This window comes from Impatiens glandulifera, chromosome 2 (genome assembly GCF_907164915.1).
Source record: "Impatiens glandulifera chromosome 2, dImpGla2.1, whole genome shotgun sequence".
In the NCBI taxonomy this organism is placed as follows: Eukaryota; Viridiplantae; Streptophyta; class Magnoliopsida; order Ericales; family Balsaminaceae; genus Impatiens; species Impatiens glandulifera.
Genome location: NC_061863.1, coordinates 61211723 through 61228562, shown reverse-complemented (window position 1 = coordinate 61228562; position 16840 = coordinate 61211723). Strand labels below are relative to the sequence as shown.

Sequence of the window (16840 nt, the reverse complement as noted above, 5' to 3'; positions counted from 1 at the left end):
TAATTAGAACATTATTTTATCTAAGATGATTTGAAAACAGTTTGAGTGGAGATATATTTTTAGGCCTTGTAAGTCACTACATACTATGCATTTGCATAGATGGACCCAAATTTTTATTATTAATTAATTAATATATATTATAAATTAATTATTATATTTTTCTCTCAGTTATAAATACTACAATTATATATTTAAATTATATATATATATATATATATATATATATATATATTTTGAAAATGATTGGATGAGAAAATTTGGTGAGGAAATAAGAGAGGGAATGACGTGGCGGCAATATGATTGGCTAAAAAAATCAAATAATTTATCTCTCTTCTCTTTTTCCTCTATTTTACCATTTTCCAACAAATGAGGTGATGCCAAGTCATTATCTCATTCCCTCACTCAAATTCCCTCTCTCTATCGCTACTTATCCCTCCTTATATATTTTATTAGTTTATAATTAGTATATATATTTTAATCTTTTGGCCATAAAACTTTTGTTTGAATTGGGCCATTTATTAGTACTGCTTAACGGGTTATGGTTGCAATAAACTATGATAACTTAATAGAAATGCAATAGAGAAAATAATCTTATAAAGTTAAAAACTAAAATCCCTTGAATATAGAGTCCAAATCTGGGATGGACTGTTTGTTAATGTTTAATTTTTGAGATTATATTTATAATTATATTTTTTTAGAAAGAAAAGAGAATTAAAATGACACTATACAGTTATCACCATCCACTTAAACTCAAAATGTTTTTAGATAAAATTAAACTCGTAACATTTTGATCTCTTATCCCGACTCTTACTACTGGACTATCTTGATATGGTAAAATTGAGATAACGGGTTAAACATATAGCCCGCAAAAAAAAAAAATACCGGGTTAAATACATAACTCAAACACAATTAACCATTTTAAAATTTTAAATATTTTAAATTTATAAATTAAATTTACAAATTTAAAATACTTAAAAGAGGTGTAGGACCATAGGTTGCTCAAAGCATTAAAATAAAAATGAAGTTATGGTAAAAAAGAAAAGAAAATATTTCTTAACCACACAAAATAATTACAGGTTAGTTTGCAATTTTTATTTATTTGGATAAATAGAGCTTAATCAACTTCATCTAGCTTAAATAGTACTTGTTTTAAAGGATGGAAACAGTGCCAATAAAATAGTAATAACTACAGACCAAGTTGAATAACAATGAAACTCAAAGATGGAAATTTTATGCAGTTAGTCTGCGAAGAAAAACACTACTACTTCTCAATTTGACTTGTTTATTCGATCATAGCGATTATGGTTTCGTCGATAATTTTTCTTTCATTCTTTCAACCGCGCTTCTGAGAGTCCCCTCGTCCTTACAAAACGTAAACCTGACCAAATTCTTCCCTTCTTCCGGATTCAGGTAAAACACACTTGTCGGAATTGCAACCACACCTACTTCCTCTATCAGGTACTCGCAAAACGCGACGTCGTTTTCCAACCCGAAAGGAGTATGATCCACAACCACGAAATAGGTTCCACTAGACGGGTACACTTTAAATCCAACAGCATTCAAACCTTCCACCAAGATTTCCTTCTTAGCCAAGTAATCCCTCTTTAGCTCCTCGTAGTAAGATTCCGGCGCTCTTAGAGCCACGGCTGCGGCGTGCTGCATAGGAGTACTAGTCGCAAACGTGAGATACGAGTGAGCCTGACGAACTCCCCATGTCAGATGGGGAGGCGCAATTGCCCAACCTATCTTCCATCCGGTAAGTGAAAAGGTCTTTCCCAAGGAATTAAGCGTAACAGTTCGCTCGTACATTCCTGGAAGAGAAGCGATGGAAATGTGGTCCATCTCGAAAGACAGCTTGTCGTAGACTTCGTCGGAGAAGACCAACACGTCATTTTCGATCGAAAGAGATGCGATCGTTTCGAGTTCTTCCTTTGTGAACATCTTACCCGTTGGGTTATGTGGAGTGTTGAGAAGAATGGCTTTTGTGTTCTTCGATATCTTGGATTTGAGTTCTTCGATAGGGAGATCGAAACCGGGAGGCTTAAGGGTTATGCATTTGATATTAGCGCCCGCCATTGACAGAGTGGCTTCGTAGGAGTCGTAGAATGGGGCGAAGAGTATGACCTCGTCTCCCGGGTTTATCAAACCCAAAATTGTGGCCGCGATCGCTTCCGTGCAGCCCGAGGTGACGGTTACTTCCTTCTCGGGGTCGACTTTCAGACCGGAATCCTTTTCAAAACGCTCTGATATAGCGGAGTTGAGGTCGGGAACTCCGTATCCGCGGGCGTATTGGTTCTTGCCGCTTTTAATGGCTTCGATGGCGGCTTCTTTGATGAAATCCGGGCCGTCAAAGTTCGGAAATCCTTGTCCTAGGTTAATTGCGCCGTGTTTAATGGCGAGCGAACTCATTTGAGTGAAGATCGTTGTCTTGAATTTCTCCAACCGCTTTGCAACCTGAAACTCGTCAACAACAAATTAAATGGGGAAGGATTAAAATTGAAATCAATCGAATTGAAAAGATTCGCAACATCTTAATAAAGAGACAAAACCACCAAAGGACAATACCTGAGGAAAACAAAAGATTATAAATGGGTTGCAGATGTTCTTGATTGCATTTGATTCTCATTGGAATGGAAACAAACACAAACCTCTTTAAAAACATGTCAGGTCTACTATAGTTGAGCAATTTCTCAAGCCACATCATGGTTTTTTCGTTTGCCCAATCATTCATAGGTTAACTCTAACTAAGACGAACTTCAATTCATACAGGTTGCTGCAACTTTCATAGAACAAGATAAAACATGAAACATGATTAACCCGTCGAGCTAAACTCCCAACAGATTGAAGGAAAGAAAATAACCCTAACCCAGATCAGTTTGTTCAAATTTGGGGCGAGAGCATTCTTAACATTGCTCTTAATGTGCTCATCTAGAAATCCAATCGATGATAACCGTAAAACAAGAACAACTAGAGTTTGTATGCTCATAAATCAGAACAATTAAAGGAGAAAATAACCCTAAACCTGGAATCGAGAGAATGTACGGATGCGTGACGATAGGGGTTTATTACCTGAACAGGGCGAGCCGATTCGAGCTTAACGGGTTCTTCATGGGTAGTGGGAACGGTCGACATAGCAGCGAAAACAGATGGGTATGTGGGGATTGTTCTGCAAAGTGGGAATTTGGAGAGATGATGATTAGAGAAGATGGTATTTAAGGAGGAAGATCTGAACAAGGAAAGACGGATGGCAGTCGATGATGGCATAAGCATTTCTTGGGCGGGTGTCCAGATACATTGACCTGCTATTAACATGGACATGAGAATTCAGACCCCCCGATGCTGCTTTTGTTTCAGGATGCTCCCTTCGCTTTCCAAACCTATCGATGCTTACTCCAATTAGGTTTCTTTCCTCGTCAGCTAGAGCCCTTTATGAATAACTCTTCATTTTTAAATAATTAATTACTTTTTATTTAACCTTATATTTTAAACTCATAAAATAATGACAACTATTTTGTACAAGTTCATTAACAAAATAATTTAAGAGACATTAACACAAGATTATTATTTTTTTAATATGGAGAACTAAAATGTAAACTTGACTTGGCATCAGCTTTATTTTGTAAAGGCAGCATTGTGCATGCCTTCTAATATATCGAGAAGCTTGATTGATGTTAAAAAAAATGGTAAAATATGATTAGAATTGTCACATATTCAATAAAAAAGAAACATATAGCGAGAACTTGAACAAATTATGTGCCAAATATTGTAAAAACAAAGTTCACTGTTTTCCACACCTCAAACTAATGTCGGTCAGCTCAAATCTCCCCTTTGTGTGATCCTTTTCGACATCAATAGCAACTTTAAACCTTATAGGACTATTCTTCCCCTTCTCTTGTTCCAACAGCACTTTCAGGAGTATTAACCAAATTGATAGCAGTCCCTTTCCTTTTAGCCTTTTTTCACCAACTTCCAGCCGGGTACTGTTTCTAGTGTAATTGTCTGAATCATTGTTAATGAGCTTACACTTCGGATTGTCTGTATGAATACATTGTTGACTCCTACAAGATGACTTGACTGCCTCAGCCTCGATATTTCCAAATAGAAATTGAGCAGCCTTGTTTCTCACAAGAAGTGGTATATAGCTCGAATCATCCCATACATATAACTGCAGCACAGAATAAACAACACTTTTTTCAAACACAAACCAAGAAGTCAAGACACTGATTCCAAGAGAATAGCATACCACAAAAGGTCTATATATTGAACTTATTTGGTGAACATGATTGGAGCTTTTGGGACAATAAAGAGGGATGGTGTTTAGTTCAAGAAGCATAGACCTGCAAATACAATGATGTTGAATTACCAAAAAAGAAATGTGAAGCAGAAAGGAAGTACAATGGTGCACAATAAGATTTTAGTTTGATCCATACCCCATCTCACAGTTCAAAGGAAACCCACAAAGTTTACAACCAGTGCAAATGAGATCTTCGGCTAATTCTTCAACTTTACATGTAAATAATCTCCTTCTGATGAACATCCTGTCATCCTCAAATTCACAACTATTTTTTGAGGTAAGAGGCAAAAATATGTCTCCAACAGATGCATAAAATTTAGCTTCACAGGAATTAGTTAGAAGAGACACTTCAAGAAGTGATAAGAAGTCTTGGGATTCTCTTTCTTCAAGCACTTTCCAGTTTGCTGGTTGTTGTATGCCCTCCTTCAGAAGAAGTATGCATAAAAAATCTTAGAGTTGGTAGTAATATTTTGTTAATTATAATCATGATTACTTATTTGGAAACACTTCTGTATCTGGATCTAGACATGGAACTGGAACTGCTACTGCTAGTGTAAAATTAGATCTAGATGAGAAACTGCTAATGAATTTATGGATACAGATCCAGATATGTTTGGTATAAGAGTTGTGATATGTATCTGTATATGGCCGAACTAAGTTGAGATTACACCCTATTTGAATTCATACCCGGTTGCGAGACTAGACTGAAAGAGTTTTCCCAAAATGAAGACATTGTTTATCAACCATCTAATTCTTCTATATGCAGCCATTTAATAGCAAAATGAAATAAAGTATGCAGCAGGATTTAATGCATACTTTGTGGGTGTAAGATTTTACAGATCGAATTAGTGTATAGCCTTTTCGCTGAACCCATTCGACTACTTTCTTAAGCTTTTCTTTTGTGCATAGCCCTACTCGACAATCCTTTACCATATCATCAACACCTAAACAGTTATAAAGTGGATGGCTTCATTCAATTAGTATATGTTAAATGGTAAGAGGGGATATGGGATATAAATACATATATATACCTTTACTTCCAAAAGATTCGATATTGGAGAATAAACATCTTAGAGATGAGTATTGAACTGTCCTGGCTTCAATAGTATCTCCAAATTTTGTAATCCTAAGATCTGAACAATTCAATAATAAACATCATATAATCTCACAGTAGGTTAGCTAAAACAACAAATCTTGAATCTTACTTTCCAACAAAATGATAGAGCCCGATTGTACAGTATGTGCCATTTGCTTTCTCCATATGGAGACAGGGAAAATGGGTCGGGTATCATCTCCAACCTGAATGTCGGTTCTAATAACTTCACCTCCTTTGGGCAACTTATACTGTGTTGAGAAATTTGAGAATGAATAATGAATAGTTTATTTTATTGGAAACCGAAGAATCCAATGAAGAGACCTGCCTGAATGGGAGTAGAGCGGTGAACGAAGACGAGTAACTGGACGTAGTCGCCCAAGTGAGAAGCGGCGGCAGATAGATTGATTAAAGGTCCGTACCATCCGATTGCTGCCGCCATTGGTAACCCCTTTCACTTTCGAACTTTATAACTGTTTGTTTGTTTGTGTAAGAAGAGAATCAAGTTTGAGTTCAGGAAAGAAGAAAGCAAAATGAGCGTTAGCGTTAGCGTTAGCGTTAGCGTTAGCGTTAGCGTTAGCGTTAGCGTTAGCGTTAGCGTTAGCGTTAGCGTTAGAGTTAGAGCTCCATAAACTGAAATATTCGCAGCTTCTTTAGGTTTTGTCAATTAACGGTGTTAGACAGTTTTGTTCATATTTATGAAATGTTTTTGTCTCATTATGTAGTGCTTTCTAAAATTCGAAATATATATATATATAATAAATTATAAGGATGGCAAATCTATTAAGAGTTTGGGTAAAAAAATAAATAAATTATGTCAGATTTAAAAAAATAATAATAAAATAAATAAAAATTATGGATAAAACAATTTAATAATGTCAATATTTTTTAAATGATTATATCTCTTCAATAACTTTAATAATCATGTCGGACTTCATCTTCCTCTTCGGTCGGCAAACAATTCTACCCATTCTTCATCTTCACCAAAGATGGGACAAACTCAAGATTTAGATTTAGAAGTAAAAATTTAAGGTAAACTTAAATAAATTTTTTAATAAATAATTATAAGTTTTATCATTTTTAATAATTATTATAAATAAGATCATGAATTATATTAACTTTTTTATAAAAAAAAATAGGAGTTAATGTTACATTTTGACGGTAAATAAAAAAAAACAAAAGAATAGAGGATAATGTCACAATTATAATTTCGGAGTGGACCGGTCGATGTAATTGAGTCGACCGATTAAAAAATGGAATACTCAAAAGACAAGTCAACTCGAGTAAAAGGAAATGAAACCTTAGCCAACCCGTTACGAAAATACTTCTCATAAGCAATAAACTCAATGAAAGAAAGCATCAACATTCCTAACTCATAGACTGAACACCAACCGGACAGACCGAAGATATCTTCATCTCCATTCTACTGATTGATATTCTATGTAATCTCAAAACCCTCACCACCTATTTACCTAGTCGATTTCTCATGCTTCCTGCCTCCAACCGGAACAATTACACTTTAGGTATCATATTAGTTTTTCAAGCCTTTTTGGAACGATGAAAATCATTATTTTATATTTGCATTAGTAGCTAGGGGTTAAAGTTATATTACAAAGTAAATTCAGTTTATGCGTAATTTTAGCTTATTTGAATTTTTTATTTTATCATACTTTATGTCAAGTAGCTAGACAGACAGTTAGAATTAACTATTTTATTTTTTATGATTTAAATTATAGTGTTATTTTAGTTTCATTTGATATAAAAACATATCATTATATCACATATATAATTTTATTTATTTAGAACGGTGCTTTGATTAATAAAAAAGGATGAAAAACAGTGATAGTGTCCTTTTAATTTTTATTTATTTATAAAAGATATTCATGAAAATATGCATAGATGCATATCTCAAATCATTATTAGTTTATTAGTATTTAGTACTATCAATGTAATGTTGTTTAATAGCTAGCAAATTGATGATTTAATTTTATGAATGTGACAATTATATTATGAAGTAAGAGACAATGAGAAACAAATAAGTAAATTAATACAAAATACACACTTTCAAGAAGTCCCAGTCAGCATAAATATTATTAATTTGCTGGGTGAAAGCAGCAGAAATATTATTAATTATATATAAACTTCTGCTCATAATTAACAAAGACAACCAGTCCATTAGATTGTACAAATAAATAAATAAATAAATAATAGTATAATGACGTGAGGATCCCGGTTCATTATGAATTTATGATATGGAGAATCAGAAGTTAACCTAAACATTATTTATGTATAGTCAATAAATATTTTAATAGGGATCTTTATTTATTTTTATAATGATTAACCACTTTCTTCCTCGTTTAAAACAAACTTAGGTTAAATTGGAGACCATAATCTTTTTTATTTCTTCAATTACTTCAGACTTTCTATGCCTAGATTCAATGTCATTTCTTTAAACTTCAGGAGTGTAGACTATAATCTCTTAAGAATGATTTGATAAGACAATATTTTAGAAAATAAATTTGTTTTTCTAATGTAAAAAATAGTATAATTAGTTTTAACTATGTTATGTTTCTTCTTCAGTATATACTCAGAACAAAATTTAAATTCAATTCTAAAAGTAATTTTTTAATTATTAAAAAAAACATGGATAAAGATGGAGTTAAGGTTCTCTATTAAGGAATCATCCTTATTCTCATGTTCCCTCTTACGGGGAGAAATGAAATAGTAATATTTAAAAATTATTATTATCATTTTGCCCCTTCATGTGAGAGGAAACATGGAGGATCCTGTAACAGAGGACCTCAACGGATAGGGATGACAATGAGACAGATCGAGTCGAAGATTACATTTATCATCTCGTTTCATTATACTTCGAAGATTTTTTTTACTATCATTCCCGCCTTATTCGGTTTTGCAAAAAATTCTATTGTTCTCATGTTTCCTCTCACAAGGAGGGACGAAATTGTAATATTTAAAAAATATTATTACAATTTTGCCCCTCCCTGTGAAAGGGAACATAGATGTATCCCGTAATAGAGGATCTCAACTGATAGAGATGAGACTAGGGATGACAATGAGACGGATCGAGCCGAAGATTACATTTATCATCCTGTCTCATTCTACTTCAAATATTTTTTTTACTATTATTTCCGTCCTGTTTGGTTTCGAAAAATTCCTGCGGGGCACCTTTATATTATATTCTATAATAATAATTAATTTTTTTAAATAAAATTATATAAACATTATTTTAATATTATATTATAATATATTAAAATTTTATATTATTATAAAGAAATAAACTTAAAACTCTTATAATATTCTTATATAATATTCGAAGAATAAATAAATGTATTAGTGTTTGGTTTAGAATTAGACGGAATCGAGGCGGAGACACAAATATCATTTTGTCTCATCCCCAATTAACTACCAGTCATAACGAGACATTTCAGATCGAAAACAAAGGATAATCTAAATCGGAAAGAGAGGGCCCTAGATGGAAAAAAAATCTATTGAAAGTTTTTATTTTGATCATGGCAAACAGTGAGAAATATGTTAGAGGAAGTTGGGTAGGGTGTTGATTTCTTGAAAGGAGAAATTTGATGAAATGGCATTAGAGATGCCCTAATTGTTAAAAGTGTCACCGCATTAACAAAATAAATAAATAAATAAAATGCGTTGGTGGCAATTTTAATTTTTTTCGGATGATTTTGCCCATGTCGCGAGACGTCCACAGTCGCGAGACGCTACCAGCATTTGCGAAACGATATTTTTTTTTTAATTTTTTTTTAAATTTCATCTCGCGAATGTCGGGTGCGTCTCGCGAATATCGGGTGCGTCTCGCGAATGCCGGGTGCTGAGACGTTTTTTTTTTTTAAAAAAAAAAAATCGTCACACGAATGTCGGTTGCGTCTCGCAAGAGGGGCATTTTCGTCAAAAAAAAAATAAAATAAAATAAAAGTGTCACCAACCAACGTTCTTTATTTATTTATTTTTATATGCGCCTGCACTTTTAGCTGTCTATTTAGTGTGATTTCATCAAATTTCCCCTCAATAGAATGAATTTAAAGCAAAGTAACGAGCCAAGATGGGGGTATAGGTGACCCAATAAATGAATCTGTGTATTTAAATAGTCTCTGTTCACATTTTCATCTTCTCCAATACATTTGTACAGCATATATAATAATAATAATAATATATATAAACCCCCATCCGTCCCAACACGCCACGACGTGTTCTTCTCATTCCTCATTGAAAAAGAAGAGTTGGTAGAGAGGAGTAGAATGGGGACTAAGAATGAGACATCGTCGCTTGAAGATCTGATACATAAGGCTGGCGGCTGCGCCGTCGTCGACGGAGGTTTCGCGACCCAACTGGAGAACCACGGTGCCGTCTTTAACGACCCTCTCTGGAGCGCTCTTTGCTTAATCAAAGACCCTGATCTCATTAAACGGGTATGTTTACATTTAATATATATACACACATTTCCTTAGGTTTTTCTATTTGGTCCAAATTAGAATGAATAAAGGGTTAATCTTCCGAGCTGGGTAATATATCTATCTATGTATCTAGAAATTAGTTTTGATCGTATCCTTTACAGGTCCATCTCGAGTATCTTGAAGCTGGTGCAGATATACTCGTGACCTCTTCTTATCAGGTTTGTTCATCTCTGTTCTCTGTAATTTACCATCAGAGACGTGACATTACTGTCTCTTTTCAATGAAAACAGGCAACCATTCCTGGGTTTGTATCTAAAGGACTTTCGGTTGAAGAAGGGGAGGAGTTGCTGAGGAAAAGCGTCAGAATAGCTGCGGAAGCACGAGATGATTTCTGGGATGATGTTAAGGGAAGAGTTGCAGGACATGGTTATAACAGAGCTTTGGTAGCAGCTTCAATTGGAAGCTATGGGGCTTATCTTGCGAATGGGTCTGAATACAGGTTGGAAAACAATCTTTTGGTGCACCTGTGATCATTTTATAATGCGATATTGGTTTCTTTTGAATTTGCTTTATTTTTCTATCCAGTGGATCATATGGACCTGATGTTAATTTGGAAAAGCTGAAAGATTTTCATCGCCGGAGATTGCAAGTTGTTGTTGAAGCAGGTTCGGATATACTGGCTTTTGAGACAATCCCCAATAAGATGGAAGCTCAGGTATTACTGTAAAGATATAATAGGGGGTGGATTAAGTACTTGATTCGTTAAAATGTGAACTAATATTGGGAAATTACTTATACGCAATTTGCTGAACTGAACTTACAACAAGGATTCAAATTGTTGATTTAAGTCATTCATAACTTATCAAATAAGTCAGTTTTTTTAGCTCAACTTGAGTTGAATCTAAATAACAGTATCAAATAATGAACACTTAATTGTATAGATTAAGTGATAAGCTGTGATATCAAATACCAGTTAATTTTCAGGCATGCATGGAGTTGGTGGAGGAAGAAAATGTGCAGATTCCATGTTGGATATGTTTCAGTTCCATGGATGGTGAGAATGCACCATCAGGAGAGAGCTTCAAGGAGATTCTTGATATATTAAATCAGAGTGGAAAGATATCTGCTGTAGGAATTAATTGTGCACCGCCTCAATTCATTCAGGATCTTGTCAAGAAATTTAAAGTGGTTAGAAAATTTCTGTTCAAATCCATATGCATGCTTGACTAGGTTTGTTTGTTTGGTTGGTTTTTAATTATGCTTTTTGTTTGTTCCAGTTGACTGAAAAGATCATAGTCGTGTACCCAAACAGCGGAGAAGTTTGGGATGGAAAGGCTAAGAAATGGCTTGTAAGTATCATCCTTTTTTCATTCCAACTTTACATAAGTAAGAAGAAGATCAGGGGGGAATTATTTACTGTGTTTTGTTTTGTTGAACAGCCTTCAAAGTGTTTTGATGATGACAAATTTGAGATTTTCGCCACCAAATGGCGTGATGCAGGAGCAAAACTCATTGGTGGTTGTTGTCGAACAACGCCTTGCACTATCCAAACCATTTCTAATGTTGTAAAACCGAAACCTCCTCCTACATCTTAAATCTCCTCCTGTCCTCTCTTTCGGTATGACTCTTGTGTTAGAGAAAATTTTGTCAATATTATAAAGTATCTAGAACTATTTTTGAAAAGTTTATGGAGAGTAGCAAACATCTGTGAATTGATGATGGGTTGTTGTTGAATCTTGAGAAGAAGATAAACTTGAGCTGATTAATCAAGAAAACAATACTTAAGTATGAGAGGGTTATGACCCGATAAAGTTATGAATTATGATTGAGTCAAAAATTAAACAGAAATTATTGTTATTTTGTTTTGAAGTTTTCTTTTACATTGATTCTGTGTTGAACTGGAGGGTGAAATGAAGAAGATTTAAAAAACATAAACTTTGTTATAATACTATGTCACACACTCATGATGTAGGAAGTATGTTTCACAATAATTTATAATATTCTAAACATTAGAATTATAAATATAATATCTCTATCTATTTGACCATACATTATTATCATTATCTAGATTTGACATTGGGTTTTTTCTAGTTTAATTTCGTATTGATATGGTCCACATTGCATGTGCTCGATACACTAAAAAATTATATCATCTTACTAATAATATATAATAATTGTCCTTATATTACTTTATTTTTTTAATAATATTTTGTATTTATATGTTAGAATAGATGCATTATAATGGCCATGAATATTTAACCTTTTAGTTTATTTTTATTATAAATAGCTATAGTTAAATATTATTTTAGTATAGATAAAATATTGATTAAGATTGGAGCCGTGGACCTAGTTTTTTTTTTTTGAGGCATTGTCGTTTTCTAATAAATTAATAGTATAGGCCAAACTAATAATAAAGAAATTTTGTAAGTTATTATTATTATTATTTTATTGTGAATTAATTTCATTTATTTAAATAATAAGTTACTATATATATATATATTATAGAATATGAATGAGAAAATTTAGATTTTAAATAATATTATAAATTTATAAGAATTAAAATTTCAATAAAATAACATTTAACACTGATATAATTATTTACGGTGACTTTAAAAACAAAATTATTTAAATATTTAAATTTAATTTTGAGTTTAATATGAAATAGAGTAAATCAAACTAAAAATGGAATAAAGAGCTCTATATATATATGACCAAAATACTAGGAAAATTTATACAAATTGACCATATTCGTTCAAGAACATCACATCAATTTCAAAAACTCTTTATTATATAAATTAAAAATAATTTAGACTCAACAACTTATTCACATTTTACTGATAAGAAATGAAATGGGTGGATTCGAAAAATTATTCATGAATATTGAATGTAACAAATTAAAGGACCCCCAAAACACATATTATATTATATTTTCTCATAAATTCGGTTTAAATTTTAGATATATAAATATATATAATTTCAAGTTTACTATATTTTTGTCTCTCTTCTCATTTTTCTCTCCTTTTCCATTTTTTCAACCAATGAGGTCATTTCAAGTCATTCCCTCTTTTATTCCCTCCCTCAAATTCGAACCATTTCCTGTCCTATCCACCTTTTAAACAATAAAGGTATATTGTTTATTTTATTGTAATGTTTATGTTATGTATTTTAGATAAAGATAAAATATGCATTTTATTGTATATTGAACATGATTAATATTTATTATGTATTTTATTTTATTGTAATGTTTATGTTATGTATTTTATTGTGATGTAATGTATTTTATTTTAATGTTTATGTAATATATTTTATTTCAAGTTCTCGTTTATGTAATGTATTCTATTTTATTTTAATTTATAATAGCTATTTAAATTATTTAATTTAGTGTATTTAATTTAGTGTATTTAATTTGAACTATATATATTATGTTTATAGATTTAAATAAAAATAAAACATATGTGTTATTTTATTTTAATATTTATATAATATATTTTAATTGAATTAATTAATAGTTTAAAAGTGAGGATATTAATTAATAGTTGAAAGAGAGAGAGAGGAGTTAATTAATGGGTTTAGAGAGAGGAGTTAATTAGTGGGTTAAGATAAAGAGTAAGTTAATTAATGGGTTGATTAATGATTTAGAGAGAGAAAAGTGGATAGTTTGAGAATTTGAATGAAAAGGTGGGTAGTTTGAGAAAAATTGTTTGAAAGGTGGGTAGGACAAAAAAATGATTCCTCAAATTCCCTCCTCTATCACTCCTCTATAAAATAGAGAAATGATTGAGAGAAGGAATTTGGGTGAGAGAATAAAAGAGCTCTCTCATTCTCTCACTCAAATTCCCTCCCCTGTCACTCCTCTATAAAATAATAGTTTTTATAAATTTAAAATTTGAGTGCATAAACATGATAACATTTTTTAAGCTAATATATTTTATATTTATAAATGGTGAGATAGTAAACATCACACAAGGTTGAAACAAAACATTTAGAAGAAATAAGAACATATGAGAAGTGTATTTTCTTTTAAAAAGTCCAAAACATTTCTCTTTAAAGTAATTGAAGATCTAAAAATCCATATTATTCCAAATGGTGCAAATTGAGTCACATTGCTTTTTATTGTGAAAAAAAATAGGCATCATTCTATTTTGTTATTAAACGACGACAAGGGTAGTAAGAATTGAAAATGATTGTATGGTATAGTAAGTAAATGTCAAATAAATTATGGGCACTAGTGTCATATTCGAATATATATATATATATACACATTGCTTTCTAACCTAATATTCTTCTTTCTTGCCAGAGGACGGACGGACGGACTGACTCAGATCAGGTTTCCACGTCTCCATGTTTATCCATTTATTATTACTAAAATACTTTTTTTATCTTTAATTTTTCACATTTCTTTTTAATTAATAATCTATCAAGAAATTTAATGCCGACCATTCAATTCTCTACCCTTTTTGGATCAAACTTATTGAAATCAAAATAACATTGTTCGAGTAATTAATTATTAATTAAAGATTTGAAGACAATATTAAGTAAGAAGATGACAGACATACAATTCTGTTTCCTTTTTGTGAAGATATTTTATGAACAAGAAGAATAGTGAAGATAGTTCCATCGATCGATCGTCCCATCCATGGCCAATCGCCATTAAGAATTATGGCACCTTTTGACATTTACTTGACGTGTAGAGACGGTATTGGTCATGAATGCATGGGTCATTAAAACATGGGACATGAGGGGACCTCAAAGCTCCATCTTTTTCTCTGTCACGTACAAATCCAACCAAACGCCAGGTCTCTTTCTATATTTCAGCCACGGCCCACCGACCCAACACACAACAGACCGAACAAAGAAACTCCAAGAAAGAGAAAACGGATAATGGATGAAAAAGCTCCATTCTCATCCTCATCAAAATGGACCCCAATAGAATCCCACAGTTTGAACAACCAACCAATCAGAAAACAGAGATGAAGATGTCTCTCAAGATTCAACCAATGGTAGCAAGGATAAGGCCCCGGACACAAAAAGTGCAATATCTTTTCTCGGTTTTGGATTCAGCCCATAAAGTGCTAACCAAAGAAGCATCGCAAACTGTCAAAAACTGTAAAAGCGCATTTCCCCTGCCCCCACCCCACCTTTAATATAATTAAGGAACTCTCAGTTAGAAGCAGCAGCAGCAGTAGTAGTAAATTAAGCCGTACCTCATCTTCTTCATCTAATATGGTTTCTAATCAGCAACTCATGGCAAACGCCATGGGTGGGAAGAGTGCCAGGGCCTGCGACAGCTGCATAAGAAAACGAGCCAGATGGTATTGCGCTGCCGACGACGCTTTCCTATGTCAATCATGCGATTCCTCTGTTCACTCTGCCAATCCCTTAGCACGTCGACACGAAAGGGTTCGTCTTCAAGTTTCATCTTCAATCAAATCCACTGATCAACAGCTACTAGTACGGCCGCCGCCTCCACTGAATAACAACTTGTTTATACCCGCGTGGCAAAGAGGGATGACCAAGAAACCTCGTACACCAAGACGTTATAATGGAAAGAAGTATTGGCAGCAACTTCCTCTCGTGCCGGAAACAGAGGAGACGAATTCGTTCGACGAAGGTAACAATGAGGAGGAGGAGCAGATGCTTTATCGGGTCCCGGAATTCGATTCAGAGATTTGCACGTCAATGGAGGAGGTGTCGAAGAGTGAATTCCTCGGTGATAATACTATGCAGCATGTTGGGTTTCTTCCATCGGAGATGGAATTGGCAGAATTTGCTGCGGATGTTGAGACCCTGCTTGGGAATGGGCTTGAAGATGAGCCCTTTGATATGGAGGCTTTAGGCATTTTGACTTATAAAGAGAAAGATTCATCACTATTAGTGAAAGTTGAAGATGATAATTATGAAGACGACGAGGACAATGGAAAGATTGTTCTTTTTGATGAAGAACAAGATTTAGATGATTTGGAGATTAGTTTTGACTACGATGATACGTCGCCACCGGCGATTTTTGATGATCACGAAGGCGGCGGCGATACAAAGATGGAGGTGAAATTAGAGGAAGAAGAAATGAGTAAAGAGATGAAGAAGATGAAGAAGAATAGTATGCAGAAGGTACTTTTGAGGCTTGATTACGAAGAAGTTATTAAGGCGTGGGATGATAAAAAGTCGCCGTGGACTTCTGGTGGGCGGCCGGAATTGAACAGCAGCACCGAATGTTGGCCGGATTGCATGGTAAGTAGTAAAATTAAAGACAAATGAAATGGAATTGAGAAATGATTCATGTTTGTTTGTTGTTCTTGTATAACAGGGAAGATGTGGAATGGTTCATCAGCATCAGTACCCATATCATCATCATAGTGGAATGATGGGCGGAGGAGGAGGAAGGAATGGTATTGCGGCTGACGAAGGGAGAGAAGCAAGAGTGTCGAGGTATAGAGAGAAGAGACGGACACGGTTGTTTTCGAAGAAAATAAGGTACGAGGTAAGGAAGTTGAACGCAGAGAAGAGGCCTCGGATGAAGGGCCGATTTGTCAAGAGATCAAATTTTGCTGCCACAGGACCTCCTACTGCTGCTGTCACTGCTTTCTCCATTAATGCTTCTTAACCAAAAACCCTCTCCCCGATTGTATCATCAATCATGATGATGTCTTCTTCTTCTTCTTGTACCTAATTGCATCCTATTATTTAGATCGATTTTCCCATCTCTGTATTAATTCGGGATGTCTAGTCTTCCCTTTTCTCTCTCTCTCTCTTTTTTTTTTTCTTTTCTTTTACATGTAAGTTTCTCTACATGCTGAATAAGATTTTGAGAAATCAACCTCAATTAATTAAAATACATGTATATTAATTGTTGGCTTAAATGAAGTGAAGTGAATGAAATGGTACCTTCTGTTTTAAAAGATAAAACCAAAAACTAGTTTGACAAATTTATATTTCTCATTAGTAATTAAGTAAGTGGGGTAAAAGCATATATGTAGTTGATTAATGGATTACTTAACTACATACATGCAAACTCTGTTG

General features: G+C 33.5%; 4 protein-coding genes across 4 annotated transcripts; 2 read left to right on the top strand and 2 right to left on the bottom strand.

Moving 5' to 3' along the window:
• Positions 1–1129: 1129 nt before the first annotated feature.
• LOC124925872 (probable N-succinyldiaminopimelate aminotransferase DapC) lies at positions 1130–3354 on the bottom strand. Its single transcript, XM_047465991.1, has 2 exons — positions 3070–3354; positions 1130–2454 (listed from the first exon to the last, which is right to left on the bottom strand). Exons 1-2 carry the CDS (start codon positions 3316–3318, stop codon positions 1300–1302), a joined length of 1404 nt encoding a protein of 467 aa, XP_047321947.1. The 5' UTR covers positions 3319–3354; the 3' UTR covers positions 1130–1299.
• A 424-nt stretch (positions 3355–3778) lies between these two features.
• LOC124925137 lies at positions 3779–5930 on the bottom strand. Its single transcript, XM_047465106.1, has 7 exons — positions 5716–5930; positions 5500–5638; positions 5326–5427; positions 5111–5238; positions 4431–4717; positions 4244–4337; positions 3779–4165 (listed from the first exon to the last, which is right to left on the bottom strand). Exons 1-7 carry the CDS (start codon positions 5827–5829, stop codon positions 3779–3781), a joined length of 1251 nt encoding a protein of 416 aa, XP_047321062.1. The 5' UTR covers positions 5830–5930.
• A 3620-nt stretch (positions 5931–9550) lies between these two features.
• Positions 9551–11548, top strand: LOC124926744 (homocysteine S-methyltransferase 1). The gene is made up of 7 exons (XM_047467030.1): positions 9551–9838; positions 9985–10041; positions 10114–10322; positions 10409–10538; positions 10808–11011; positions 11101–11172; positions 11263–11548. Exons 1-7 carry the CDS (start codon positions 9668–9670, stop codon positions 11416–11418), a joined length of 999 nt encoding a protein of 332 aa, XP_047322986.1. The 5' UTR covers positions 9551–9667; the 3' UTR covers positions 11419–11548.
• Positions 11549–14904: 3356 nt separating this feature from the next.
• On the top strand, positions 14905–16643 carry LOC124925136 (zinc finger protein CONSTANS-LIKE 16). The gene is made up of 2 exons (XM_047465105.1): positions 14905–16075; positions 16128–16643. Exons 1-2 carry the CDS (start codon positions 15047–15049, stop codon positions 16422–16424), a joined length of 1326 nt encoding a protein of 441 aa, XP_047321061.1. The 5' UTR covers positions 14905–15046; the 3' UTR covers positions 16425–16643.
• Positions 16644–16840: the final 197 nt, after the last annotated feature.

Excerpts from the sequence above, each read along its gene's own strand:
- LOC124926744 (XM_047467030.1), top strand. The coding sequence starts at position 9,668 with ATGGGGACTAAGAATGAGACATCGTCGCTTGAAGATCTGATACATAAG. Across the intron at positions 10,539-10,807 it reads CCAATAAGATGGAAGCTCAG|GCATGCATGGAGTTGGTGGA; the intron begins GTATTACTGTAA and ends GTTAATTTTCAG. Across the intron at positions 11,173-11,262 it reads GAAAGGCTAAGAAATGGCTT|CCTTCAAAGTGTTTTGATGA; the intron begins GTAAGTATCATC and ends TTTGTTGAACAG.
- LOC124925872 (XM_047465991.1), bottom strand. The coding sequence starts at position 3,318 with ATGTCCATGTTAATAGCAGGTCAATGTATCTGGACACCCGCCCAAGAA. Across the intron at positions 2,455-3,069 it reads AATCGGCTCGCCCTGTTCAG|GTTGCAAAGCGGTTGGAGAA; the intron begins GTAATAAACCCC and ends GACGAGTTTCAG.
- LOC124925137 (XM_047465106.1), bottom strand. The coding sequence starts at position 5,829 with ATGGCGGCAGCAATCGGATGGTACGGACCTTTAATCAATCTATCTGCC. Across the intron at positions 5,639-5,715 it reads ACCGCTCTACTCCCATTCAG|TATAAGTTGCCCAAAGGAGG; the intron begins GCAGGTCTCTTC and ends TTCTCAACACAG. Across the intron at positions 4,338-4,430 it reads CCTTTGAACTGTGAGATGGG|GTCTATGCTTCTTGAACTAA; the intron begins GTATGGATCAAA and ends TTGTATTTGCAG.
- LOC124925136 (XM_047465105.1), top strand. The coding sequence starts at position 15,047 with ATGGTTTCTAATCAGCAACTCATGGCAAACGCCATGGGTGGGAAGAGT. Across the intron at positions 16,076-16,127 it reads GTAGTAAAATTAAAGACAAA|GGAAGATGTGGAATGGTTCA; the intron begins TGAAATGGAATT and ends CTTGTATAACAG.